Source organism: Serinus canaria, chromosome 7 (assembly GCF_022539315.1).
Source record: "Serinus canaria isolate serCan28SL12 chromosome 7, serCan2020, whole genome shotgun sequence".
NCBI classification, from domain to species: Eukaryota; Metazoa; Chordata; class Aves; order Passeriformes; family Fringillidae; genus Serinus; species Serinus canaria.
In genome coordinates, this window is record NC_066321.1 from 221,112 (window position 1) to 249,066 (window position 27,955).

The 27,955-nt window shown below is 42.4% G+C and overlaps 1 protein-coding gene across 6 annotated transcripts in view; it reads right to left on the reverse strand.

Moving 5' to 3' along the window:
• TANC1 (tetratricopeptide repeat, ankyrin repeat and coiled-coil containing 1) overlaps positions 1–27,507 on the reverse strand; it is a 61,166-nt gene extending 33,659 nt beyond the window's left edge. For 3 of the 6 annotated variants that reach the window (XM_030241654.2, XM_030241652.2, XM_030241650.2), the window contains exons 1-3: positions 27,408–27,507; positions 12,524–12,598; positions 167–370 (exon numbers count right to left, since the gene is read on the reverse strand). In XM_030241654.2, coding sequence (XP_030097514.1) covers positions 167–370; positions 12,524–12,584 — 265 coding nt within the window. In that variant the 5' untranslated portion in view covers positions 12,585–12,598; positions 27,408–27,507. Of the gene's footprint in view, positions 1–166; positions 371–7,363; positions 7,444–12,523; positions 12,599–27,407 lie in introns of those variants that run through there. The other 3 variants (XM_030241653.2, XM_050976957.1, XM_050976958.1) reach the window with 3 other exon arrangements.
• Positions 27,508–27,955: the final 448 nt, after the last annotated feature.

Consider the following 27,955-nt stretch of genomic DNA (forward strand, 5'->3'; position numbering starts at 1 on the left):
TACATTCTATTTAATAACCAATTACTTTTTTAACCTGGAAATATGCACTACTCTTATTCTTGTTGCAAAAGTTTAACATGATTTTACTACGTTATTTTATGCAGCATTTATCATTAACTGAGTTAACATGTTATGAAGATTTTGATTGCTCGCTGTTTCATCTTACCCGGAGACTTCTTGTTTGCTCTTGCCTGCATCAGATAGGACTGCCGTGGCAGCAGAGGCGAGGACGGCAGTGACATTGAGACTCCTTTGGCCAAGTTTGTTCTGTAAGTGTCCTGGGAGCCTGGCTGCTCGCCACTGGGGAAATCTGCATTGTGGCCAGATGTTTCTGTAACCTGCGAGGCATTCTCTGGGCAGCAGTCACCTGCTAAAAATAAAATTTTGTCATCTATTTGGTGATGTGCCAAAATAAACAGCCTAGAATTGCACTGAAATATAAGTATTTAACACAAGAAAACACTTGCCAGCAACAACTGAGAATGACGCACCCTACTGTGCCACCTCCACTGCAAAATCCAGATAACCACTGGGAAAGTGTAAATACACAAGTAAGCAACATTCTAATTTAATGTAATAAAGAGGAAAAAAAAGGGGGAAAAAATTCCCTCACTTTCAACAGAGTCAGCACATTTCAGATTCCATCCTTAGTGTTAACATCAAGTTCCCTATGAAGATAAAAGTATTTTTCAAACTAAAAAGGTGTTTTAGCATCACTGCATTAGCACGAAAGCCAGGACACCTGAAATACTGTTTACTGAACTAGTTAAAGGAGGGTTGGATTACCCCTTACATGTAATGAAAAGATGGATTACTAATATGTACACTCAGAGATGGGCAGTCTAAGATTTGTTTTCCCACTTTCAGTGCTAGTAAAGAGGCTAAGATTTTTCCTCCTATGTTCTTTTGAAAATTAAACTTCTACAACAGCTGATTTAAACACAGATTTAACACTGGTGATATTATTATTTATTTTTCAATACAGAATATATGAGTTTGCTTCAAAAGGTGTTGAAAAACACGGTAGAATGGTAATGCAGCTAAATGTAACTAGAAAATACTGGAATTCCTTTTAACAGCTTTTTACTAGATACATATCCAGGCTGCAGTCTGGAATTTGTAAGTATTCCAGGTGGACTGCTGAGAGGTTGGGGGTACAAAAGGGTTGACACATCCACCTGCAATCCCTTCATTTCTCTTTTCCCTTTTATGATGGCATAATCTGTGTAATCCATTGCCTTCTTAGTAGACTTTTGAATTTTGAATTAATTTACTTGTCTCTATTGTATATGAAACATTACAATATGGTAGAGAGCTGGATGGAGCTAAACAGCTCTAATCAGTAAGTTAGGAGTATTTGGTCATGACAGTAACAGGAAAGATATTTTACAGTCAATATATAGAGACACTACCGCATCTTAGGAATTTTTGTTCCAGCAGTACTCTGGTTTTTCTTTTTCCTGATGCTGTGGAGAGCCTGCTTCCATGACTCAGATTCTAAGAGCAGTATGACTTAAAAGACAGAACTGTAAAATGTGTACCACAGAAATTCCCCTTTTCAATCACTTCATTTCCTAATTTTACAATAAGCCTTTGCACATTACCACTCACATCGCCATGGTGTTCAGACAGAAAAGCTCTTTGGAGCAAAACCCACACCTTGAGAAAACCCAAGGCTTCAGCCTAAGCGTGTTATATCCTCAGTGATGGTCAGTCTATTTGAATAGTGCTGCATTCTGCTGAAGCAGAAAAACCCCTGTGTTAAGTGTAAAACGGTAATGATCAATGGAATAACAGACACCTATTAGACAAATATCACTCCCAAATATCATTCCAAGAAAGGAGGAACAGCACTCTGCTCCTTCAGGCCCTTTCTAAAAAGCTGTTTCACTCAAGGTAATAGACCAGCGCTGCACCTGTGAGCTCAGAAACCATGCACACCAGGAATAGCAGGGAACCAGCAGAGCACATAAACCACGGTCCCTGGAATGCTGCCCCAGCCACAGGCAGAGACCAGCTCTTCCCCAGAACTCCCTGACAGCCCAAGAGCAGCTCCAGTGGAAGCCTGGAAGTCTGGCACAGCGCACGTCCCTTGCTGAACAGGCCGAGGGTCCCTTGGCTCAGCAGGCACAGGCAAAGGCACAGGGCCGGCTCTGAGGCTCCCTTGGCTCAGCGGGCACAGGCACAGGGACAGGGACAGGGCCGGCTCTGAGGCTCCCTTTGCCCAGTGGGCACAGGGACACGGACAGGGCCGGCTCTGAGGCTCCCTTTGCCCAGCGGGCACAGGGACAGGGACAGGGCCGGCTCTGAGGCTCCCTTTGCCCAGTGGGCACAGGGACACGGACAGGGCCGGCTCTGAGGCTCCCTTGGCTCAGCGGGCACAGGCACAGGGACAGGGCCAGCTCCAAGGCTCCCTTCACTCAGCGGGCACAGGCACAGGGACGGCTCTGAGGCTCCCGTCACTCAGTGGGCACAGGGACAGGGCCGGCTCTGAGGCTCCCTTGGCTCAGCGGGCACAGGCACAGGGACAGGGCCAGCTCCAAGGCTCCCTTCACTCAGTGGGGACAGGGACAGGGCCGGATCTGAGGCTCCCTTCACTCAGTGGGCACAGGCACAGGGACAGGGTCTGAGGCTCCCGTCACTCAGTGGGCACAGGCACAGGGACAGGGCCGGATCTGAGGCTCTCTTCACTCAGTGGGCACAGGCACAGGGCGAGGGTCTGAGGCTCCCGTCACTCAGTGGGCACAGGCACAGGGACAGGGCCGGCTCTGAGGCTCCCGTCACTCAGCGGGCACAGGCACAGGGACAGGGCCAGCTCCAAGGCTCCCTTCACTCAGCGGAGACAGGGACAGGGCCGGCTCTGAGGCTCCCGTCACTCAGTGGGCACAGGCACAGGGACAGGGCCGGCTCTGAGGCTCCCGTCACTCAGTGGGCACAGGGACAGGGCCGGCTCTGAGGCTCCCGTCACTCAGTGGGCACAGGGACAGGGACAGGGCCAGCTCCAAGGCTCCCGTCACTCAGTGGGCACAGGGACAGGGCCGGCTCTGAGGCTCCCGTCACTCAGTGGGCACAGGCACAGGGACAGGGCCGGCTCTGAGGCTCCCTTCGCCCAGAGGGCACAGGGACAGGGACAGGGCCGGCTCTGAGGCTCCCGTCACTCAGCGGGCACAGGCACAGGGCTGGTGCCCGGGGCAGGCTGCCAGGGCTCCCTGGGGACACCGCGGTGTCCCTGCCTTCACGAGTGCAGAGCCGAGCCCGCGGCTCCTCCGACGGAGCCACAGAGGCACGGCCCCGGCACAGCAGCAGCCGGAGCCGCACGAGGAACCTCATCGGTGGCTGCCTCCAGTTCAGTTACATGCAGGATAAGGAGGGGTGCCAAGCTTTTTACATGCTTACATCATCCTTTCCTAAGTTTCTAAATCTATCCCATAGATGTAATTTGTTCTAACCCTGCACTTTCTACTTTGTGTGAACTGGACTGATGACCAATCTCCACATTTCATTCAAATAATGGGAAAATTCCTGTAACATACCTGGCTCTACACAGGACAAGAAAAACCCAAAATTACCAAGCTTGTGGGATCCACCCGGTAATAGATTATGCTTCCCACACAGAAATTTAACATTAGGAAAACAATACTAGAAAAATGCATGAGAAATACCTGTCAAAATACAATGTGTTACAATGCCCAGATACTAGCAGATGCCACACAAACACAAAATCCCAAAATTACTTGTTACTAACTTAAGGGTTAGTAATTTAAAATATTTTAGCTACCAGAAAAATACTTTAAAATTACATGACGTTGCCTGGCATCTACCAGAGTATAAAGCATGCTGCATCAGTTCTGGAGTGGAAGTTTATCGGTGTAAAACAAACACATAAGGGAAGGTCTTGTGAAACCCCACTTCCATTTTTTTAAAACCTCTGAGTTGTACATTTTCCACTGCCAAGCAGCCTCCGGACAAAAACCTTCCACAAGAATCAATCAACACTAGAGTTCTTATTCAGTGGTCAATGCAACCACAGAAACAAAAAGTTTGAAAAATCACACACAAAAAGCTTGGAGAATGAAAACCAAATCCCAGTTTAGCTGCACCTAAGGATGCAACTGAATGGCATAATCTGAGTACAAACTACTTTTTTTTTCCTTTAGATACAAAGAGATACAAGGATGGCTGACTACAGTAATAATTTTGTACAGCTTAATATTCTAAAAGAGAACTTGAACTTTAAGATCAAATGAATTCTATTTAATAGGAAGGATAACTAAAATGGAAATCTTCACACCTGTCTATATCAGTATTAAACATTATAAAATGCATCTAATTCTTCATTCAATTTTAGGTGCTTAGAAACCAGAAGGAGGCCACCTATGTTACCAAAATACGTGTAAACTGAGTTTTGTGCAGATGTGGGAATTCAGATCACTTTTTAACACAAAGGAATAGGACCACTACCTTTACAACAGTGAGAGCTGAAACAATGAACATGCAGCCTCTTTGATCCTGGATACTGAGAGTAGCCACAGAGAAAACTATGTTCCATGGATTCCCTCAAAAGGCCCTTCTGGGAAAGCCTCCTTTGTCTTTCTCTCCCTTAATCTTTCTACTAAAGTGAAACACGACTCTCAACCAACTTACGAAAAAAATCTGATATAAAATCACGCTACAATGGAAGAAATCTTGAATTCTGTAGTTTGGTTTCAGATGTGTTAAAAAGAAAAAAAGTGCAGGATGCTGTTGCTGATCAAGGCTCCCTGTGAACCCCACAGAGAGAAGGACACCACCACATACAGCACTGATTACATGTTATCACTGACAGTCTTAACAAAGTCAAGTCCACTCTGCTCCACAGGATGTGTTTCACCCTAACAAATATTAAGAAAAGATGTGACCGTACAGACAAATTCAGAAGAAAACTACATGTGGGAAAAAGAAAACAGTTGCAAGAACAAGGAAAGCCATCCAAACTGGAAAGTCCCTTCCAGAACAAGGCATTTCTATGTCTAAGCAGTAAGAAACTGTTTGAGAATTATGAAACCCAGGGGGTTTGATAGTCTTTCAATAGAACTGACAGGCAAGTGAACACAGAACTCTGTAACCTGGCTCAGTGACCAAGTATAAGGGGCTTCATTTTTACTGTAAAACACTAAGCACTGCCCTCGAAGGAGGGTTGTGTCTTTCAAAACTGAAATGTGCGTGCTTGTACACACAGCCAGCCCAGCTTCAGGAGAGGGCAATCCAGGAGGCTTGGGGAGTCCAGGGTCCCAGTCTGTCCAGTCACACAGTACAGACACTGACCAGGAGCTGCAGAACCACTCCTGCCAAGTGGAGCCATCCATGGCCAGCCTTCTGGGACAGGACACAGGCTGCTGGCATGGAAAATACACGCATGAGGGGAGAGAAGCATTTAATTCTTTTGCTCTTGAGACTCTGGGAAGACCAGAAAAAGAGAGAAACTAGCAGGGAATGGGAAGAGAATGGGAACTCAGGCATTATGGCCTGAGCAAAGGAAGCAGTGAAGTGCAATGAGTGAGAAACAACCCAGCAAAATTAGAATAAATGGTTTAAATGGCCAACCTTTGCCAACTCTGCTTGTACTTGACATTATTTGCTCACTTTCTGGCATTTATTTCTGCACCCTGGATTATTTTATCAGTACACAAAGTATTAACATTCTCCTGTAGGTCTTAAAAAAAAAAAAAAAAAACCAGGGAAAAAGAGAGGTTAAGTAATTTGCATGTGTTTCAAGGGCAGAATTTTTTTTGAGGGGTGGAGTTTATATGTACATGGTACATCACTGGAATTACCTTCTGAAAAGACATTCACCACATTAAATACTGAATGCTCAGCAAAAAAGCTTAAGCTCTTAAATAACTGACAAGAGCAGCTGAAAGTGGGCAAAGCAACACAAGATAATCAAAACCAGCTCCATATTTTAACCATGAAACAATGCTTCTTCTGTTGCAAGGTATTTTTAGAGTAACAACAAAGTCAAACCAAAACTTAAAAGTATTCCATTCCAAGTTCAATGTTCCAGACAGTGAATGTGTACTTCATGCAGCACTAATGTCCTTTGCTCTTAAAATTCAAAGCTTAATATCACAGAGCATTTGGACAGAAAAAGCGAATTTAATTTACATATTTAGATTTTAAAAGGCAAACTTTATTTAATGGCCTTTCAGTTTTCCAGAACAGTACCTTGATGCTGTCAGCTGGGTTCAGAATGTATTAGTCAGAAATGCTGAGTTAGATATAATGCAAGACAGGGGTGATAAAAGTTACATTTAGCTGACCACAGTCAGCTGAGAATCAAACCTTTACTGCTACAGGCAAGTAATTCTTCAAACGCTCAGTTTTAAAATAAAGATTAAATAGTAGGTCTAGGTCTTAAGAAAAAATTAGGCTTTTCTGCACAGCAGCTTCACTTTTCAGAGTAGCAATTTAGTTGCCACTGGCAATAAAAACAATAAATAAAAAACCAACCAAACTAAAAAAGAAACAACAAACAAAAAACCCCAAAACCCAGTGACAGTGAATTTCAGCACATTTCTGTTTATCATTCCAAGTGCTGCCCCAGTGCTGCACATCAGGCATGTAACAGGGGCCTTGGCTAAAAGGAAAAGGAGAAAAAACAGGGGCGGTGGAACCTCATACAAGCAATCACAGCTCAAGCCTTTGAAAGCCATTTTACTTATGAAAAAGAATACGAAGTATAATCTCAATTTCTTAATTGTATCTGATGATGTGAACAAAAGAGAAGAAATTCTGAATTCACAGATTTCATCCAACTTGTTCAGTATACAACATTCCTAAAGGGCAAGGCAGACAAACAAAAACAACTGATGATATGCCAGCCTGCAATGGAACATATTGCAAAAATAAAGCCTCCATTCTATATAAACATTTAGAAGTCTGTACACCCATATTTAAGCTAAAGATACTTACATGAAGATACCTGAACATAAGAAGGAAACTAATGCAAATGAAAACTAAGTCTCAAAGTGTGTTGAAAAAATTTAGGTCTGATCTACCAGATCTGAATCAAACAAGACACAAGAAAGATTTATTAATATGGACCCTTTTTGCAGACCAAATAATAATTAAAAAAATCTAAACATGCAGGCAATCACTGAAAGTCTGATGTATACAAATCCATAAGTACTTCAATAACTTTTATTTCAGAAACCAAAACCACCCATCTTGTTTCTCCAGATTCTCTGCCTTTAAAGCACTATGTTGCTGCCTTCTAAACATCATCTTTTTGTTGACATAATAATCTGTCCCTTGTTATTTGACCACTACTATTAATATCTAACGAGCCCTGAAGCTGGAAAACCTGAAAGTCCCAACTACTTACCACACTGAATTTCTACTGACATCAATGAAGTTTCCAGGCATACCATGTACTACATTTGATGTTCAACTTCTGATGGGATTTAGTGCAGGAAGAACACTGCAAACTAAGCACAATACTGCCATTATTCGTGTTCCTTCAAGCCTGATATTGGGTCAACAGAACGACAATGGTCACACTACTACAAAGCCATCTGAAATAACTGAGTATGTTCTGTAGAAACTTAATATACCGGATTTTATTTTCTTTTAAAATCAAAATACATTACATGTATTTTATACTGAATGATATTTCGCTTATTAAGTGAAAAAAAAAAAAGCAGATTCTCAAATGCAGGCAAGTTGCTGACTCTGGGACAGTTAAGAAAACAAATGTAATTATATACTGGAAAGCAGCTGGCAGTACAGAAACCCAACAGGAAATACTAATAAAAATTTATCTCTGAAGCATTTTTAAGCATTTAAGAATGAGTAGCTCTGCAGAATTTCTAAACCAATCATAATTAAGAAGTACTTTTTGTTCATATTCTGAAGCTTATTATGTACATTCTTTATACTATGACCTCTTCATAGGCACAGACAGGACTTACAGGTAACCTAGTAGAACTTGAACAACAGTTCTTCTGGCTCTTATTGCTTAAACTGTGTCACTAACACAAAAAATTTCTATGCTATATTAAAATAAAAACAGCCAGCTGCTTTCAGCTGAGGCCAGAGGCAGAAGATCTCCTTGTGGTTACAGAGGTCAAGCTAAAAACCTCAAGGAAATAAACTGGTCAACAACTAAATCTCAACTATGAGAACACAGGAGAGAGAGCAGAAACACACAATTCTATGGTAGGTAGAAAGAAACACAGGGCAGAAACAAAGACCTGGAATTACCCTAAATGTAGAAAATGAAGTCCATTAACAAAGCAAAGCAAAAGACAAAAAGCAAGGAACAAGAACACGCACCCTTCAGCAGAGGGCACAAGGAGAGACAGCTCTGCCATGTCCCACTGGAGAGACACCTCCCCAGCAATCTCTAGAGGACTAGGAAACTTTGGAAGAGCTTAAAGAAATAACATGTATTTGATGACAGTAAGCTAACAAAGAGGAGATAGTACCACTTTTTACTTTGCTTCTGTTTACTCCCTTCCTGCTTGGTTTCAAACATTGCCCAAACAGTTTTCTGTCACTTTAAGGTTACAGCTGCAGACTGAAGGTTTTTCCCCCTCAGGTTCTGTCCTTTACCAAGTATGTACATCACTAATGCAAAGAAGGACAAGAGAAAAGAAAAATCAACTTACAGATAGTTATGTCTGTTGTATGGAAATAACTATGTCTGAAGGGCTGTAAAGACAGGTTTCTCCTTGCTGCAGAAAACCAGAAAAAATGTGGATGCAGAAAAAGTTATGTCTGCATAAAAAATTTAGTTTGTTTGAAATTTTGTTTGTTTGGCACATCTGTTTACCCAAGTAGGATAACAACCACCTTATCTTCAAATCCACATTTAGAAATAACATCTCTAAGTTTTGCTTGCAAAAGCTGCTCTACATGTAACTTGCTGCCAACACAGCTCTTTTCACCTGTGTTCATATATGTTTGCACAAATTGATAATTACATATGCACATGTTTAAACACACTAATTTTGTTTCATTTAGATTTTATCTAATACTACAACAGCCACCTACCTACCTACCAATGCCTCCCAGAAACATCCAAATAACCCCATTTTAAAATTATTACAAGACTGTTGTACAAGATTTTCTACTGCAGCAACTTCAAGGTCTGAGCCCAACTACATATCTATAACTACTGCTTTTGGTGCTGCTTGAGGTTTCATTTTTCAAAAAGTGACATTCCCACGTGACAGCCTTCCGTCTGATCAGGGCAGAAGTTACTTTTACCAAGACATTCTACCACTCTTCAGCAGAGCATCTGTCTCTCTCTCAAAGTATCAATACTAGCTCTTGAAACCCTCTTTTTCAAGATAACCCTGAATTTAAGAATCTATTAAAACCTGCAATCAAGATTCCCAGCGGCTAGATTTCAAAAATGTTACACACAACTTCAGCTCTTAAGCCCTTATGTCAGGGCAGATGAGAAATTCTAGTATTAAAATCCACACAAGCTACTGTTAAAACAGTTAGGGTTGTTTCTTTTGTCCTTTAACCCTTTTACAATTTTTAATATTACAGCTGTGCCTGCCTTCAATCCAGAAAAAACCACCACCATTCCTACTCACACGAGTTCCACAAGCCTACCAGCTGTAAAACTCATAAAATAGAGTTAACACACAAACAGGAAGTTCTATTCAGTAAAACAGGAATCATCCCACTCAGATCTAAATTACGCAGACTTCCAGGCGTTCCTTTCATGCAACCCATGGGACAACTGGGGTTACTTCAGTTTAAGCTGTTGCAGTTTAGCCCAAACCCCTTTCAATTTGACTCCCAATGGTCACATGTGGTCAAGGCGCAGCTGCAACTCATCACTGGTGTCCCTCCTACGCCGCCTGGGCTGCCCACTATGACCCATGGAGACTTTACTACCTTCCAGCTCCTCAGTATCACTCCTGAACCATGAATATACTGAAAAAAGACCATGCAGTCTTCACAACTGCATTCAGGGTGGCCCTACTGAGATGTGCTGTCTCCTTCCTCCCACATTCAGAAGCTCTGAAAAACCTGAAAAATTTCTCAAAACCTCATAAGCAAAAAATCAAGCCCATGTGCCCACAGAGCTGAGAGAAGCATCTAAATTTACCCCCGCACTCCCCTCTCCAACAGCAGTTTGAAGAATGTTAACGTGGCCATGGCCAGTCTTATCTCTCTAGTCAATTCCCATCGCTGGGGTGCATTTCTACTCTCTCCAGAGAACAGGAAATTTTAAGCTGTTGTTGCTATTCCATATCCAAAGGGTCATGAAGTGGGAAAGCTCTACAATCAAAAAAACCCTTCAGTTTCTCCCTGTTTTCAGTTTAAAGACCAGGGAGATGAGCGAACAAAAATAAGCTCCACAAAGACCAATGTTCTTTGCCTTGCTTCACAACTTTTCTAAAAATGGAGAAATGTCTTACAGTTGGAAGAACTGGAATGTCCTTTGGAACAACAGAGAAAGCTAATAAATGGACATAACTTTACAGAAAGTCCTGGTGTAACGCAGAACAGAATAAAATGCACACATCTCTCTTCAAACTTTTCACATCATCTTCAAATACAAAAAGACCCCCAAAATCTCTGAAATCCATTATTTACTTCCTGATTTACTTTACTGATTACATATCAATTATTTACTTCCTTTTAAAAAGCTGCTCCTGAACTCCTCCTTGCTGTAGCTCCCACCAGTCAGGCACTATTCACCAATTTTTCCCTATACCTGGTTTCCATAACATCTAACTAATACATGAAACTCTAGAGCTCTGCTTAAAAAACAACAACAAAAAAACCCCAAAAAATAAACAAATCCACCAAACCAAAAATTAAACCAAAAAACTTCCCACACTTTAACTCTTCCCTTGCTGTTCAGAAATACAGCAGCATTGTATTTGCAAAAACAGTGAAAAATCTTATTTTGCACACATTACTACAGACAGATGTCATGAGATCCTAAAATAAAAAGCCATGCTTTCTGACCTACAGGAAAACGGTTTTTCCAAGCTTCAGATTTTAATCAAAGCCTGGTCACGGCCTGATTTTCCTTTTGAGCCAAAACCAAGTTCCATCTAGCATTTTAACAAAAAATGTACCAGTGAAAGCCTCACCACAGGAATCTTTAGCCCACTCTATTTAAACAACCCCAGCTAGTAACTTCAAGTCAGCAGCACACACAAAAGTAACAGGATGCCTTTCGTGTTGCTCTGTGATCATTTCTGTGCATCTCTGATCTAGTGTCAATGTTTTTTCTAATCAGCATAGCTCCCATCCTTGAGTCATTTAGAAAGGAACTGTGGCAGAGCGAAAACTTCACAAGACCACAGAAATTTCCTGAAGAACAACATATTACCTGCCAGATGAACTCAGAACCAGTTTTTGCAAAAGAACAGTGAAAATACTCTCCCCTTGTAGGACTCAGTGTATCTTCATAGTTTTAAAAGCTGCAATGCAAGACATGCATGCAACTTGCTTTCCAAGAAAACAGGATTGTGTTGTTTTAAAGGTTCCAACAAACAAGGACGTGGCAGCTTTGTTATTATCTGTCCTTTACACATTTAAGAAGTATTCAGATGCATTTGTATTTTACTCTGGGAGTAAGGAGTTCATGTTGCCAAAGAGCATAAATTTACTCTAATGGGTAATTTAGGATCAAACTCATCAGAAAATCTGAAATGTCAGTCTACATTAATAGTCTGAAGTTAAAAATGTAACACTGAAAACCAGGTCACTTTAACTCAAGTCCATGAGCTTTTCAGCCACTGCAGCAAAGACTTCAGCACGCCTGGCACAGAGCAGGCATGTTCATACCAGTCACAAACACCTGCACATCTGCAGCTACTGCTCCTCCCCAACAAGCATTGCTGGGCCTTCTCTGCCCTTGAAAATGGCAATGAGAGCTCTCAGTTACCCTTCTTCCTGGAAGGTAATGTAGGTAAGTAGTGGCCTACTAAATTTATGGTTAGTATTAAAATAAGTTTTATTTTAAGTAAGATTTGTTGATAATGATTACTTTTACCTTCAAAAAAATCTCTGTAGTTAAAGCAAAAACCAGAACACACCAGAAACCTGATAACCAGCTTAATAACTTTTCACTAATTCAGTAATTTTTTTTTTCAAAAGACATACATAATAAAAATTCTATTGCCCATAATACATAACCAGTGTTGAGGTTTTTTGTAACGTAACGAATAAGCATTTTGAAGTGCATTTCTGTGGTCAGCAGGCCTGGCCCCAGGCTTTGTAGGAGCTGGCAGCACAGCACACACAGCCTGCTCTCAGCACTTCTAGGGCAACAACCACAACCAGCTGCTCTCCCCCGTGCTGCCTGCTGGAGATGCAGCAATAATTGCACTGGAGCTGCCTTGCAGGCAGGTCCAGAGCTGCAGCTCCTGCTCCCCAGGCAGCAGCTGGGGAGGCAGACAGGGAGCTGCCCCAGGATGGGCACTGCTGCACCACAGGATGGACAGTCCTGGGTCTGCAGTGCTCAACTCACCTGGGGTATAAAACATCACAATAATATTCATACCTGGATCTTTCTTGGTCCCTTTGCCACCCTCTCGGCTCTTTTTTAGAACAGCCTTTAACATTTTAAATGTTGCTCCTAGAGAATAACAGAGAGAAACAAAAATAAATGCAATGTCTATTTACACAAGTCAAAACAAAAAACCAGGATCAATACAAATAAAACAGCAAGGTAATTACAAGAAACCTTTCAGTAGTCACATTTATTTCTTGCAATGTCACTTGGTTAAGCAAAGTACTGATGCACAAGAAATGTTTCAATACTTGAACTAAGCAACTAAGAGTTTGCTGGCTTGGCACCGAAAAGTAATGCAGCATTCTCCACACTCCACATCCAATTGCAGTTAGAGGGCTAAACCTGAGTAAGTTGCTCTAAGACACTCCAGCAAAATAAACTAAAATCAAGCTCTAACTTCTGACTGGAGTTCAGCCGCCCAACTGGCAGCAACGGGAGCAGCCTGGTGTCAGCTGGGAATGCCAAGTGCAAGACTGTCCAGCAGGGATAACAGCAGGACATGGTACCACCCTCCACCTGTGCCCGCACACCGCACACAGGGGAACCGAGGAACAAACTCCTCCATCCCCACGACGCTTTCTGCCTGCCACACAGCACACTTAACAGTCAACCTCAAGTGAGCAGAGGTTGACTGCAGGTCACTGAAGATTTCAGAGAAGTATGAAGTATAAGAAAAATGCATTTGGGCTGATAAACCTGAAAGACAGTGCTTTCACAGAAGTAACTTCAGTTACAAAGCAAGGAAAACAGAATGGAAGGAATCATGAAGATCACCTCTTTCCCAAAAAGCTTTCTGGGAGCATCTGACAATTGTAATTTCATTTGTTTTCTCTATTGAAAAATTCAAAAGGTATATTTAAGAAAACTTTCAGTACGGAATATGCAACAAGAAGGGGAGGAAAAAGTAATCTGACTATGCCGTCTTATGTAACAGACTGCCACGAACGCCACATGAAAACAACAAGAAAAGCAGAAGTCTTCCATCCAAAAACTACGAATTCCTCAGAAAGTTCTCTTTATTTGATAAAATAAAGCAGAGAGAGAGAGAAATCAGTACAACAGAATTGTTCAGCTCCTATCAATAACCTGAAGTGGATGCAACTAACGGTACCCAGAAGATGGGAGGCTTCCAGGGCCTGGATCATACTCCACAGGCAGCTCTCCGACAGCTTCACACAGGTGACAACCAGGCATGCCACGGGCTGGTCCCCAGGCAGGCAGAAGCTGTGCTGAGGGGTGGCACGGGACAGCACACGCTGCAGCTCTGCCAGCACACACAGCCCAGACTCCGCTATCCCGCGTGCTGCCGGGGCCAACAGGCTCTGCAACACCTCCAGCTGCTTCCCAAAGAATGGAAATTAATCAGCCCTCTCCAAGTTCAGCATCAAGAAAACTGAAAAAGCTCACAAACACAACCCCAAAACTGGATCATCTAACCGAAAAATGAAATACACTAAAAGGAAGTAATTTATGATTACTTATTGGATACAAAGGAAAATAAATTTATCAAAATAAGCATACAAAAACCATCCGCCATGTTAGAAAGCCTACATTATGCAATGGTAGGACCTGAAGGTGTTAATGAATTTCAGAACCTAAGAAAGGTACTTTACATACATAGCTTGAGTGGCAAGGGGGGAGGAAAAAAGGAAGACTGGAAAAGTCACATATTATATTTAACTTTCTTATTTTGCAAATACAAGAGTGAATTTTCTATTAACCAGGACAGACAGGCTTCATATAGAACTGAAACTCTACAGTATATGTTATTCCTATTCTTAGAATATAGATAAGGGTTAATGAGAGACCAAATAAAAGGAATCAAGGACAATTCCATCCTAAATTTTCTCTTTTTGGAATTGAGGCCAATTTCCCTACTGTGCAAAGAGTTCTTCACTGATCTGTTCTAACACAGAACACAACTGGCATGCAAGATGGTTGCTTATTCAGACCACAATCAGTGTGGAAACGAAAAGTGCCTACTACCTGGAAATAAAGTCTGCTTCCTTCCTTTTCCCCTATAAAAAGAAATGCAAAAGTAAAGATAAGTACTTCCAAAGCAACTCATCTTTTGCTATGTGAGTTATGAACACAGAGAGAGCTAACCCTAAAGGCTGCAACAGCAAATAATAGCAATGTCCTTTGTTTGCAAGCTGAAAGGTATAAAAAATAATCTGTCTTCTGCAGTAATGCTAAAACCACTACCTTGGGTCCAGCACATCATTCGCATTCCAGAGCGTGCAGGCGAACGCTGAGGGAATGAACCAACTACTACAGCTTAGAAACACTTCAGACAGTCTTACTCAAAAAATAAAAAAACAAACCCAAAAGACATACCAAAGTTATTTGCACCTACTGTGATGCTTACTGACATACATGCAAAAGCATTTCAGCTTCAGGTAACGTATTTCTTCATACCCACAGATCACACCTCAGTAACACCAATTAAAGTGAACAGCGATACTGTGCATTTATAATTTCTCATCCCGTGAATCAGGCACAAGATACTAGGTCTTGTTCTGTTTTAAAGATAACTGTACTAATAGGATATTTTACAGTAATGCTGGCATGTTGTCTAAGCACACTGCACTTTCTCTCTTCTCACAGCTAAGCCGATGTAGAAAACTCCCTGACTCAGACCTCAGGAACCCTTTCAGCTATTGCAATTGCTTCACTTTGGTAAACAACTCCAGTTCATGATTTCTTAATTCCAATTTTTAAATTCTGCCATGAAACCAATTGTTTGGTGTTGGTTGGGTTTTTTTAAAGATTTAAAAACTATCATTCCCATTTTAAAATGGGTATTAGATATGGACTTGGTATCCCTGAGTGCTAATAATAATGTCCCAACAGAACTCTTCTGCTTGTTGACCTGTCAGCTGCTGACAAAGGTGGACTCCCAGCTCACACCAAAAGCATTTTCAAATGGATGCTGTCCTCCCACCAGTTCAACTGTTTTCTTCAGATGCAGAAGATATTCCATCCCATACATGCTTCCTGCTTAGACCATGAAGGGAAAGGGCAGAAAGCCCCTTGATTCAAGAATTTATAATGATCAGCTTGTTAATTAACAACTCCAAAGCATCATCAGCTTTATAAAACACAAATTTTAGGTCATGGAAAGAATCAGGAGCACATACAACTGTTTATGTCTCAACTTTGGTAAATTAAGTATTTCATTACCTGAGGAATCCCCTCTGAAAAGCAGAGATGGAAAAAACTCCCCACATTTTCACTCAGCCTGCAAGTCTCTCCTTAAAACTCAGCAACTTCCTTGCATGGGAAGGTAAAACTACTACTGAAGACACCAACATAACAAGATGATCCACAGTTCTTGTGGCACCTCCCTCACCTTTTGGAGAGGGTTATTTTCAAAGATCTACCCACAGGAGTTCATCACTACCGCAGAGGTCAAATAAACTAATCCCACATGACAGGTAAGCACCTGAACTAATGCCCATGTACTGCAGACATTTACACTCCTTATATTACTAGCCACAGCTATGTTCAAGCTTCCAGATTTGGATCCTCAAAACCAGTGAGCATTTATTTGCAAAGAAATACAGGGTAGAACAAAGTCTACTGTCTGCACAGAAGTACTTAAGTATTTGCCACCTTTCAGTGTGGGATTTATTAAACACATACTTCAAATAATCTGTGTTTTTTAAAGTGTATTTTGCATTTTTGAATCCAAAGATTCAAATTGAATCCCAAAATCCTAAGCTTCAAAAGAAAACTTCGTTTAATCAGAACTGCTCTCACTGCCTACAAACACATTAAGAGCGTCATTCTATGCGTCACACAAAAAAGTTCCAACATTTCCCTTTTCTGGCAAATTCAAAGTCCTTTAGCTGAACTGCAGATTTCAAACATGAGAAATATACAGCAAAAAACAATACTTAAAGGAGCAAGGTAGGTATTACTGATCCAACAAATCAAGACAGTAAGTAAAAATTACTACCTTTTGGGCCATCAATATCTAGCATTTTGTAATACACAGAGGGCATATCCCCAAATATTTGACTATTAATTCATGAAGGAACAGACATTTGAAGAGAATAGTGTTTTTACTTTTAAGATACAATTTCCAGTGAGATATATTTGTGTTATGATTATTCAAATACATGAAAAAAAATAATAAAGCGCACACTAGAGATGTCTGTCCCTGACCCTTTGTCCCTACAGCCAAGTGGCATATATAATATTTCCAATACACTATATTTAGCCAGACCCACTAAATAGTTATTATTGAAATGTTTTTATACAATACCCTAAACAGTTATGGCCTTTACCCTTTGTAGGCATTTCTCATGCAGAAAGATCAATCTAAGTACAAAACTGATAAAATACAGATACAAAACTGACAAGCCGTGGAACATTTGAATCATTTGCTCTTCACTCAATCATCCAATCGTTATCAAACTTACCAGTGAGACACACCACGTTTCCTCCCTCTCATTTGACCCAGTGAGAGCTATGCAGCAGTTTAAAATGAAACCGCTAAACAACAGCAAGGTTTCCAGTTTGTTGTTCACTTCTGAAGTGGAATTATGCCCTGAAGCACTATTAAAATACAGTAAGAGGTGAAAGATGAGGAAGTGTGAGAAAAACCTCATTATCATATTAGCTGTTAGAATGTGCTTCTGCAGTAGCTTTTTTCTCACCAGTCTGGATCTAGATTTCATTTCTCAGATGCCAGAGATGTAACTTTTATGCCCTGCAATCACCTAGTTTTCTGCTACGTTACTCTTTTACCAAACTGCCAATTATTTTGGCCAGTGTCCCTGAGGGCAGCCAACACCAGGGAAAAGCTGGTCGCTTCACCTGACCGCTGCCCAAAAATCTTGGGCAGGTGCCAAACACTGCAAAAATTTCTCTTTATCATCATTTCAGAGGTGACTGCTCCCCACTACTTGTAAGTACCTTGAAGCACTGAAGAAACTGATCTTCACTGAAGCAGATGGAGAGCACTCTCAAGCCAGAACCATTCACTCCAAAGGTCACAAGCCCCGTCTGAACCAACCCAAAGGATTCAGCAATCATGCAGATGGAGAATCACGAGTGGAATCACCTGTCTGGCTACACTGGGAAAGAGCAGCAGCTGTCAACACAACCTGAAAATCTTACCTATTCACAGCTTTTCTGACCACAGCAGAGGTGTTTTAGACTTTTTGTTCCCATTATGCTGAGACCCTCCAGAGAAAATGCCAAGACCACAGCCATCGACCTATTTCTACAGTCTTCCCGTTCTTCAGTTATGACTTACAAAACAAAATTAAAACTAACTAATCCAAGCAAAATCCCACACAAGGTCAGTATTATGTCCAGAATACAAAAGAGGTGACTTTTTTTCATCATCACAGCAACTTTACAGGTTTTCAATTAATCTAGTATGCCTGAGATTTTTATATTTTTAAAGAGACATCACACTAAGGACAGCTGTATTTGCTTGAATGCTAACGTAAAAGGCTGCTGAAAAAGCTTCTTTGTGTTTTAGTTGCTTATCATATCTCGTTCCAAATCTCCTATATTCTTCATCCTTATCAGGTATTTTCAGGATTTTATTGTCTGCTTTTTCATGAAGTTTTTGTCCTGTTTTACTAATAGTTTTCTCCTAACACTACAGATCTCTATTCAAGCATACACCAGAACATACACCTGTGTTTGGTGCCAATTTTTTCTCCCCCATGTCAGCTACCCTTAGAAATTCTGGGACAGCATGTTTTCTATAAACCCAAATCACAAAATACCTGGGCGGGGAATCAGAGTCACTCACTTTTTCTAGAAATCAACTGCAGAGCTCTATCCAAAATCTGTACACAAACAACATGTTACTTACTTCCTGCTTCACAGGCAGAGATGAACATATATATTACTGTGTAAACACCTTTGAAGGTTTTAATATGGCTTTTAAAATACACTACTCTGACCTCAAATTGATATTGATGTTTTCTTCCTTAGAAAAACTATCCTTAGCTTTAGTTCCTAGAGGTAGAGTGGTATGTGTGCAACAACAGCTTGAAATACCCAAAATGACAGAAAGGGAACATTAGGATTCACTAGGACTTCTTTGACTAGGGCAGAGTCACAGAATGGTTAAGGTTGCAAAGGACCTCTGGAGGTCATCTGGTCCAGCCTCCTGGTCAGGGCAAGTCACACAAGAAAATCTCGGAAATCTCTATTAAAAACACAAAGCAAAATTACTTCCTTCAGAGAACATAACTATCTAAATTGATCCCTGTGCTGGATTTGGCTTAGACAGTTAATAGCAATTAATATAACATGACAGTACCTCCTGCAACCCTCCTCCTCCCAAAAATAATAAAAGAAAAGCAAGTGCTAAGTGACCATAAAATGTGGGAATGAGCAGCAACACAAGGAGCACAAAGCTCAAACATACTGGACTATCCAGGACACATTAGCACCATTGCACAGCTACACACATACACAAGAAGAAGGATATACATCTTTGTGGACAAAATAAATTAGCAAACTTTGGAATTAAACATTACCATTTTTGAGGATGCCTAAAGAACAGACATTAAATTCACATAATCCAGGAAGTATGTTGGGTATCTAAATATACTGCCTCTTCAACCTCACAGCATCTCAGAACATATGACAGCTCCCAGCAGCCTGCAGGAGGGGGAACAATCTTATTTCCATTTCACCTGGGAGGAGCAAAGCCCAGTTTTCTCAGTCATACTGGCAGAGCCTTTCCAAGATGGCCAGCGGGGTCAGCCCTGTGCTCCTGCTGCATCGTGTCAGATGCGATTCATCTTCTCTGTGTCTACAGAGGAGATGATGTAGGAAAAAAGAAGGATCCCACAGCAGATACAGAAGGGAGGAATGCCACCCCTCGAATCACAACAAAATGTTAGAATAGCTTGGCTATTTCCTGAAATCTCCCTCATCAGAATGAGGCAAAACAAAAATATTCCTCTCCCTGCTTTCCACCTCAGATCCTGGGATGCTGCCTTTTTCTGTCTCTTGTGAAATGTAAACCTTCCATTTTTAATTACCTGCTTGTGTTATTTTATGGACCAGACTCAGGCATTCTTCTGTAGTGTAAACCACAACAAACACTCTGACATCCATGTTCTCCCAGCTCTTTCCCCTGAATCACTTCTCATTCTCAGTGGCACTGAGAGCCCTGGTGACAGCATTAGTATCGGCTGTTTGCACGCTCCTGCCCCAGCGGATCACACACAAGGCCTCCCCCGAGCCCCAGCCTGGCAGGTGTGGGCCCTCTTTACACACACAGACCCCAAACTAGGGAGATCATGCACAGGAACCAGACACAGGCTTGCAGTATGACTAACTCCTTGTCAGCCCCTGCAGAGCTCAAGTTAAGGACAACAACATGGAATACCCAGAACATCCCAGAGTTCACTCAAGAAAATTAAAGGCTTGTCTATACAAGGGGGAAAGTGCTTCACATTCACACCCTCCCCCATCCTGCAATAACTCCCTGGTGTAGACAAGATCCTACATGCTCTTACCAAAAATATTAAATACCCGGCAAGCCCGTATTTATTAAAATTTTACAGTTGTCTTGTTGTTTTCAGTAATTAAACAGCCAAGCACCACTATAGTTTCTAACTCAGATGCCAGAAAGCATTCCTTCCACAGGAAAGTGTCCAAACTAAATAAATTTAAATTCTCACAACCAGAATTTGACTACTAGTGGAACACAAACTTTTATACTTAAAAAAAGAAAAATTATTCATTAAAATCTTAAGTCTGTGTAAATCTTTACAAGCTTGCCAAGACAGTGCATACTGCCCCCCCTTAACCTGCTCCTGAGACACCTACAAGCCCACTGTACATCACACAAGTCAAGTTCACTGATATACCAAGAGAAGCAAAACAACCCCAACAAGAACACACTCAGGTCAAAATCCTGCCAAAAGAAGAAAAACTGCAAAGAAACAAAATTCAGTTTTTGTCCTGGGGAAGGCTGAGAATTGAAGAAAGGAGGCTCAAGCAAGGGGCTCACTGAGAAGAAAAGCACCTGTTTTTCCTATTAGCAGAGATGATGAAAACAGGTAGAAAATAAGCTATTTTCTACCAGATTGTGGGACAGTGTGAGATTCCCCAAATGCTAGTGAGGCAGATGCCTGGGACAGGCAAAAGGGGCTTTCTGGAGAAGCCCAGATCCCCAGTGAGACACAAGGCAGTTCTGGTGGCTCACGCTGCACACAGAGTGCAATAGGCTTAGGAGAACCTTCTGCATAGGAGGAGCAAAAAGAGAAACAAGTCCTCCCTGACAAACCATTCAGCATATTCTTCTGGTGCAGACTTTTACCAAGCTTGGAACTCCAGCAGAAAAAAAAAAATTAATGTCACTTTTGTTCTTCTTTCCTTATTGTCTTTAAAGGACAAAGTGCAACACTTTTGGTCAGGGAAAAAACCAAGTATTAATTAGGTCTTTTTTCCCCTCAGACTTTCAAACTATGCCCAACACCTCAAAAAGAGTATAAAACACTTTATAAGCTGCTGGTGACGTACCACAGTGGCACAAAGAATGGCTTAGACAGAGAATAACTAAACAAAAACATACACACCAGCTCTGTATTCCTAGAGTTTTGAATATACCAGCACCACTGAATTCTGAAACTGCACAACTGATTAGTACATGATGCTAGAAGGCACAATGTCCCTATACTCCATTCTACCTTTGCCAGGTATAGTTTATCTGAGAGTAAAGCAAAGCCTTCCCCTTATGTCTTGTCACAATGTCTCCTAACTTTTCAAAGGAATTCTTGCATGAACATAAACATTCTGTATCAGTAGTTAGGAAGTGCTGAAAATTTTATCCCACCATGCCTACACTTTGTGGCAGCAATATTCCTCTTCAGACTTTCAATTGCTGGAAAATTTTGTAGAAAATTCCAGGAACTCAGTCCTTACTAACACAAAAAAAAAAAAAAAAAAAAAAATCCCTTTGCGACTTTAGTGGTATTTAGCCCAGTGTAAGACAGACCTTGAAGCATATTAACTAAATAATCAACTGAACTCAAAGGCCTTTCTGGTGTAAAACACAAAACCAGTCTCCCTAAAACTCATACTAAGAATATTTTGTGTTTTGTCATTCTTATTCAAAAGCAACAACAGCAAGAAAAAAAAAAAACAAAACAAAAAAAACCCCAACCAAACAAACAAACAAAAAAAACCAAGCAACAAAAACCCCACACAACACATAAAAAGAATCAAACCCAAGCCTCTACCAACTTCCATCTCATTTAAATTCCAAAAAGCAAAGGTCACATTGTGCTTCTATTTACTCTTACTTGCATATTGTTCAAATACTTAATTGTTTATGGTCAGAAATATAGATCCTAAGGAAGGGACACTTGCTAAGACATGAATGGATTAGTTTAATTGTAAATGACTGAAAAGAGAAAAGCACAGTCTTTAGACTACACAAATTCTAGTATTTTTCTAGATAACACAGCTGAAGAAGATAAAATCTGAACTGTCTCTTCAGCAATTAAACACCTCTGCTGTTTTAAGACAGACAGCTTTGGATTTAACTTAAAACTACCAGGTTTTGACAAGTTAAGACATATTTATTACTTAAGCAAAGTTCCACCAGAATCTAAGACAACATTTAAAGATGTAAAAACACTGTGACCTACCCAAAGGTCCACAGGCCCAACTCCATAGTGGAACTGCAGAGTTCACATTTACACACAAAAACACACATCAAAAACCTCCTGTCAGGGCGTTTCCTGTGCGCTAACAAGCTCCAGCTTCTCTCCCGCCGGAGCTAAATTTAACCATGACTAAGATCTAGTCTTAAAAAAATAAAAAAGAAAGCAAAAAACCTCCAAACAAAATAAACCAAAAAAAAACCCCAAGAACCAAACAGAAGCAACACAAAAAAACAACCTAGACCATATACACAACTGTAGTTTTGTGCAGCAAACGTTTCACAGAGCCCTTTGGTCTTAAAGCAGTTAATTATCAAATATATGAAATATACAGCAAACAAGAAGCAGACCCTCACCCTCTCATCCTACACACTTCTGGAAATGCACTGTAAGGGCTCCAAAACACAGGTGACACCAGCTGCCACTGCTCAGTAGGTCTATGTGACACCCAGTGACCTCCACAGGGCAGGCAGAGGCTCCACCATGGCCAAGGGTGCCTGGCCATCAGAATGAGAGCACTCACCTCAGCCTGCATCAAGCCAAAAAGGTTTCTTTCAAAGTCTTCATGCTTTGCTGCAAACATTGTAATTCTTGAATATTTTGATTACAGATTTGTCTGAGCTAGATGGGGCACAGAAAGGTAAGAAACAACTCAGTGAAAAGGAGTTTCAGCACTCAGGCTCCTGCCTGCAGCCAAAGGCTCTCATGGCCCCACTCCGCACTGCCCCGTGTCCTGTGTGCCTGTGGCTTGTCCTGAGCCACCCTAGGACCCCACACTGCCCCGTGTCCTGTGTGCCTGTGGCTTGTCCTGAGCCACCCTAGGACCCCTCCTGGGCCCTGACAGCTGTGCCACCTCTGTGTCAGGCAGGCTATGTGCCACTGTCACCTGGCACACCCCCTACATGGGGTCATTCTGACAGGGCTGGGCCACCAGGCGTCCTTTCTTAAAAATAAAAGGTGATAAATTCCACTAACACTTGTAACACTAAGTAGGGGGGAATTCTGCTGCAGAGCGAGATGAGACTGCGAACAAGTCTACTGTAGGTTGTGGAGTTTTTTCCTCTTTTAAGACCACCCTGTATTACAGAAATCTAAAACATGGAGGAAATCTGTATTTAATGATAATCCACAAGTTCTAACTTGCATCACCATGAATTAAGGGCAGCTGATAAAAACCACTCTGATATTCAAAATACATACCTGCAACTTTGTATATGTCTTATATATTGTATATATTTATTATGTAGTTACAACATTTAAGATCACTAGAACTTTAAGTTGCATGCAGTTTTCCAATTTCATACACATCTAGATACAGCTGAATTCCCTAACACACATGAGGAAGAACTAGATGACTTCAAGACCAGCTGCATTCCCAAAATTATTTTGGCCATTTAGACTGCAAAAGCGTCTGAGAAGTGCTTCACAAAGAGTGCCTCACCAAGTCAGTCACCCCACAAACACTGCAAACCATAACCCCTGCACCTGTTGACACAGAGTGTTTACAGAAAAAGGTCAGACAGGCATAATTCAGTGAGCATTGCCACCAACTTCCACAGCATCAAGACTGTAAAGGCAGCTTTTGACTTGACCACAGACATTTAAATTTCAGTAAGGGCTGTGGCAGAACTCACCGGTGCCATCACTGAACATCACTTCTGCATCCCAGGCTGAGGTGTTACACCAGCCATGAGGCTGAGAGCAAACTGCTCTCTGCCAGCACTCAAGGACTTGTCCTGTGGGACAAGACACCAACGGGACACCTCATATCTGCCAAGCTGGCAGATCTGCACAGCCAGTCACTGCAAAAGCCAGAGGAACTTCTGCTTTCAAACTGGCACCCTCATTAGAAATGAGTAATCCAGATCGAGAGGAGAGAGTATGTGAAATACTAAACTGGTGACACCACCTCAGGAAACAAAGCCCATGTGCCAGCAATGCTCCCAATCACTCAGTGGAGAAATACCTCTCACAGGCACAGCTGCTTGGCCCTTCGTCCCCACACTCTAGTGAACATCCCTCAGGCACAGGAGTATCTCCATGCTTTACGCAAGGAGACCAAGCACTGAAGCTAAGACATTGCAAAAGTGAATTTTCTAGTAACAAAGTACCTTTACAGATTAAGCCTATGGCTTAGCAAGCCTCCTCTTGGTGAGAGGGGGAGCAAAACCAAAATTCTGGAAACACAGCAAGAGAAACAGAACTTTCAGAAGTTAAAGTAATTCCATGAACACGAACTAGAATTCATATATTTCAAGAAGCAGGAGTAACAATGATGGTTGAAAAAAGCCTACACAGTGATGTATCACCTACACAGCACAAAAATCTGAAATCACTACACTGGATAAACCTCTCAAGGTTTATGAAGCTGGAAGACAGGGAGGGGGGGCAAGAGGACATTTTAGCTATGAAAGGAGACCAAAAGCACCCTCTTTGACTGAAGCACAAACCAAGTGAAATAGAACTGTGCTCCAGTTCAGACTCTCCTACACCCCAGTGAGCAGGAGATGGACACCACAGGAGACTCCAAAATATCTCTGGAGAGCCCAAACACAGCACAGAGATCATCCCCTGAGCTCTACAGTTTTATACTTAGATAAACAATCTTTTCAATTAAGCATGCTGAAATACCTCTAAAGAACTTCTCAAGTACAATGAATACTGAAGGATTAATTCAGTTGTGCTAAACAATGAATTTTAAAAGGAAAGGATAGTAGGAGACAGCAGAGCAAACAGACATATTAACATTAGACCACACAACAGATATTCTGCATTAATGAGCAACTGATCCTTTTATTTACTTCCCTTCAGGATAAGATCAGAGAGGTTAAGGCTCCACAAAAATAAACTTATTAAAAAACAGATGCATTTATCAAACTAAAGTTAAACACAAACCCAAATGCAGTGAGGATCATGTAATGTTCCAGAGGTTACTTCTGGGGTTTCTTCAGTTCGCTGTTGCACTATGCCTTCAATACCCAGAGGTCAGTTTTCTAACAGTAGTGCTTCTTATACACAAACATATTGTTAAGAAATAATACCTTACACATTTGTTAGGCCATATGCTGAGATTTTTTTTTCCATTGCCACAGCTTTGTGATAAAAAAACTCTCCAACCTCCACATCTAGTCTTGGGAGCTGAAAGCAACAAAAAGACTTGAACTAACCCAGTTTTCTCAGACTTTCCCACACATAAAACCTAAAGCTGACCTTTATCTATTTTTCTGGAAAACATGAAGATCTAGCTCCTGACAGAGCCTGAAATACCACTTTTTAGTCAAAATAGCATCCCTACATGTAAACCTTAATTTTAAAATAATGGATATAAATTACAATTTACAGATATTTATGGATGTCATTACAAATAACTAACAGATCAGGCTGATATTCGTACATGCACAGGAGTTTGAAAGCTCGCTAAATAATCTTTCACCTTCAAAGAAAAGTTTACTCTTGATAAGAGGAAGAAGTTCAGCTAAAGAAAAACAAACACCTCTGCTAAGACTGCTCAGCTGCCTTCCAACATATAATTCAGATCACAAAGTTGCCATAGCATCAACTTCAGGACTGTGGTCATACACACAAAATGTCTTTTTTCCTACATACTCTTATAGGAAGCTGAGCAACTCTGGCCATGAACCAAATATGTTTTGGCTCTAAAACAGATATAATTCATCACCATTTGGACATTCCAATGGTTAGCTACGCTGAGAAAGCAAGGCAACAAGAACTTCAGAGCATCCACATAAATGAAGTGCTGAATGCACTACACAAGCAGTGGCAAAAAGAAGCAGTACTTGTGTTTACCTTACTCACTGGCACTATTTAATAATATATCACCATTTTTCACTTAAACAGCACTAATACAGCAGATCAGAACAAAAAGGAAAGGTTCATTTTTGGCCACTGTATATTAAACAACAGTGTGAGGAAATTTCCTTGGATCTAAGGCATCACACTTATTTCCCAAATTCCCCGGTATTTTCAATTGTTAAGTATCAGGCTATTTTTAAGCAACAGCTATCAAAAATACGAGGTAACATAGGACTTCTGCTGAATATATACTGAATAATCCTGCAAAACTCTGAAGTAGGCTGGATGAGTAAAACATTTAAAATACTCCAGACCAGCGAACAAACCTCTTGCCAACTGTTTTTACACCCAGCAGTCACAGAAGCCCAAAGTAAACCTCCCACATCCTCAGCTGTTAGCTTTCCAAATGGTGCAAAAGCACTGGCTTCGTCAGAAACCGCCATGTGAGGCAGAGCAGGCGAGTGCGAGCAGGGACTGCGGGAAGGGGACACATCCGCATCACACTCAGGAGGATCTAAACCTCCTTCCATCCCCCGGGGTCCAACCTCACACAAAGATATCTCCAATCACATTCTGGTTTTGAAAACAGTAATTCAGGACCCAGTCCCCTATCCAACAAATATGCCTTATGAGGCTATGGCAAACAATACCGAAAAATCAGAAAGCTTTAAGAAAGTCTGCTTTAAAATACACTGTTACTATACACTACCAGTAACTCACGTATTAAAAACTAATCAACTTATCGTTTTATCATTTTATGCTTGAGATCCCAACAGGAACACCGATGACCTCTAGGGCAGGCCCTTCTGCTCCAGCCGTCAAAACAAGGTCGCTGCCCACAGACACGCACGTGTCGCACCCCGCCCCACCCTGTCCTGTCCTGTCCCACCCCCGCCTCTGCCGGCGCACGGCCGGACCCGCAGCCCGGCTCGGCCCGGGCCGTGTGCCTCTTCTCAGCGGCTCTTTCTCGCCTTCTAATACCGAAACCAAACACCACCAAGAAACCAAGTTTTGCAGAAATCAGCCTTCCGTCACCCCTCCGCCCCAGATTTTTACTGGTAAAGGCATGAAAACCGCCCCAGTCACCGAAACGTGACAGTGCGGGCCGGAGAGGCGGAAATCCCGGCCGGGCCCCGCCCGGGCAGCGCCTCCCCCGGACCGGACCGGCCCCGGCCACCCGGGCCACTCACGAGCCGCGGCCACCCCCGCCGGCCGCGGGCCGCGCCCCTCCGCGCCCTGCCCCCGGCCCCGGCCCCGGCCCGTTCCTGCTCGACATGCCCGCACACGCTCCTCCGCCAGAAAGTTTCACCGGCGACTCCGCGCCCGCCGACCCCGCGCAGCCCCCGGCCCGGCTGGGCGCGGGGCGAGGAAGGGAAGGAGAGGAAGAGGCAGGGAGGTCTCACCCAGCGGCGGGCCCGGCCCCTCGCCTCGGGCTCCGCGCGCGGCCCAGCCCGGGCTGCTCCGGGCTGCTCCGGGCTGGGCAGGCGCGGCGGCGGGATGAGCTCACGGGAGGGGCGGCGGCAGCGCCCGCCCTCCGCGGGACGGGCTGGGGCGGAGCGGGCCCGGGCTGGAGCGCTGGGTGAGAGGCGGTAACGCAGTGCCCGCTCGGCCGGGCCGCCCTTCCGCGAGCTGCGGTGCCTCTCGATAAACACCGACGGTGCAGCCCCGCAGAGCCGTACTCGGGCCCGCGGACCATGTGCTGCTCCGAGCGCCCCACCATCTGTGCGCTCTGCCCGGCTGAGCTCTGCTCCTGCCCCGCACCGGAGGCCGTCCGCTTCCACCAAAGCAGCCTTCCATCAGGAACATAAAAATAATCGCATAGGAGCTTATAAAAGCTGCACACGGCAAAAGACGAGTGGAATATAAATAACGTAAATACTATAAATAATAACGGCAGGTCTGAAACAGATTGCCCAGAGAGGTTGTGGAGTCTCCCTCCACCGGTGCTTGT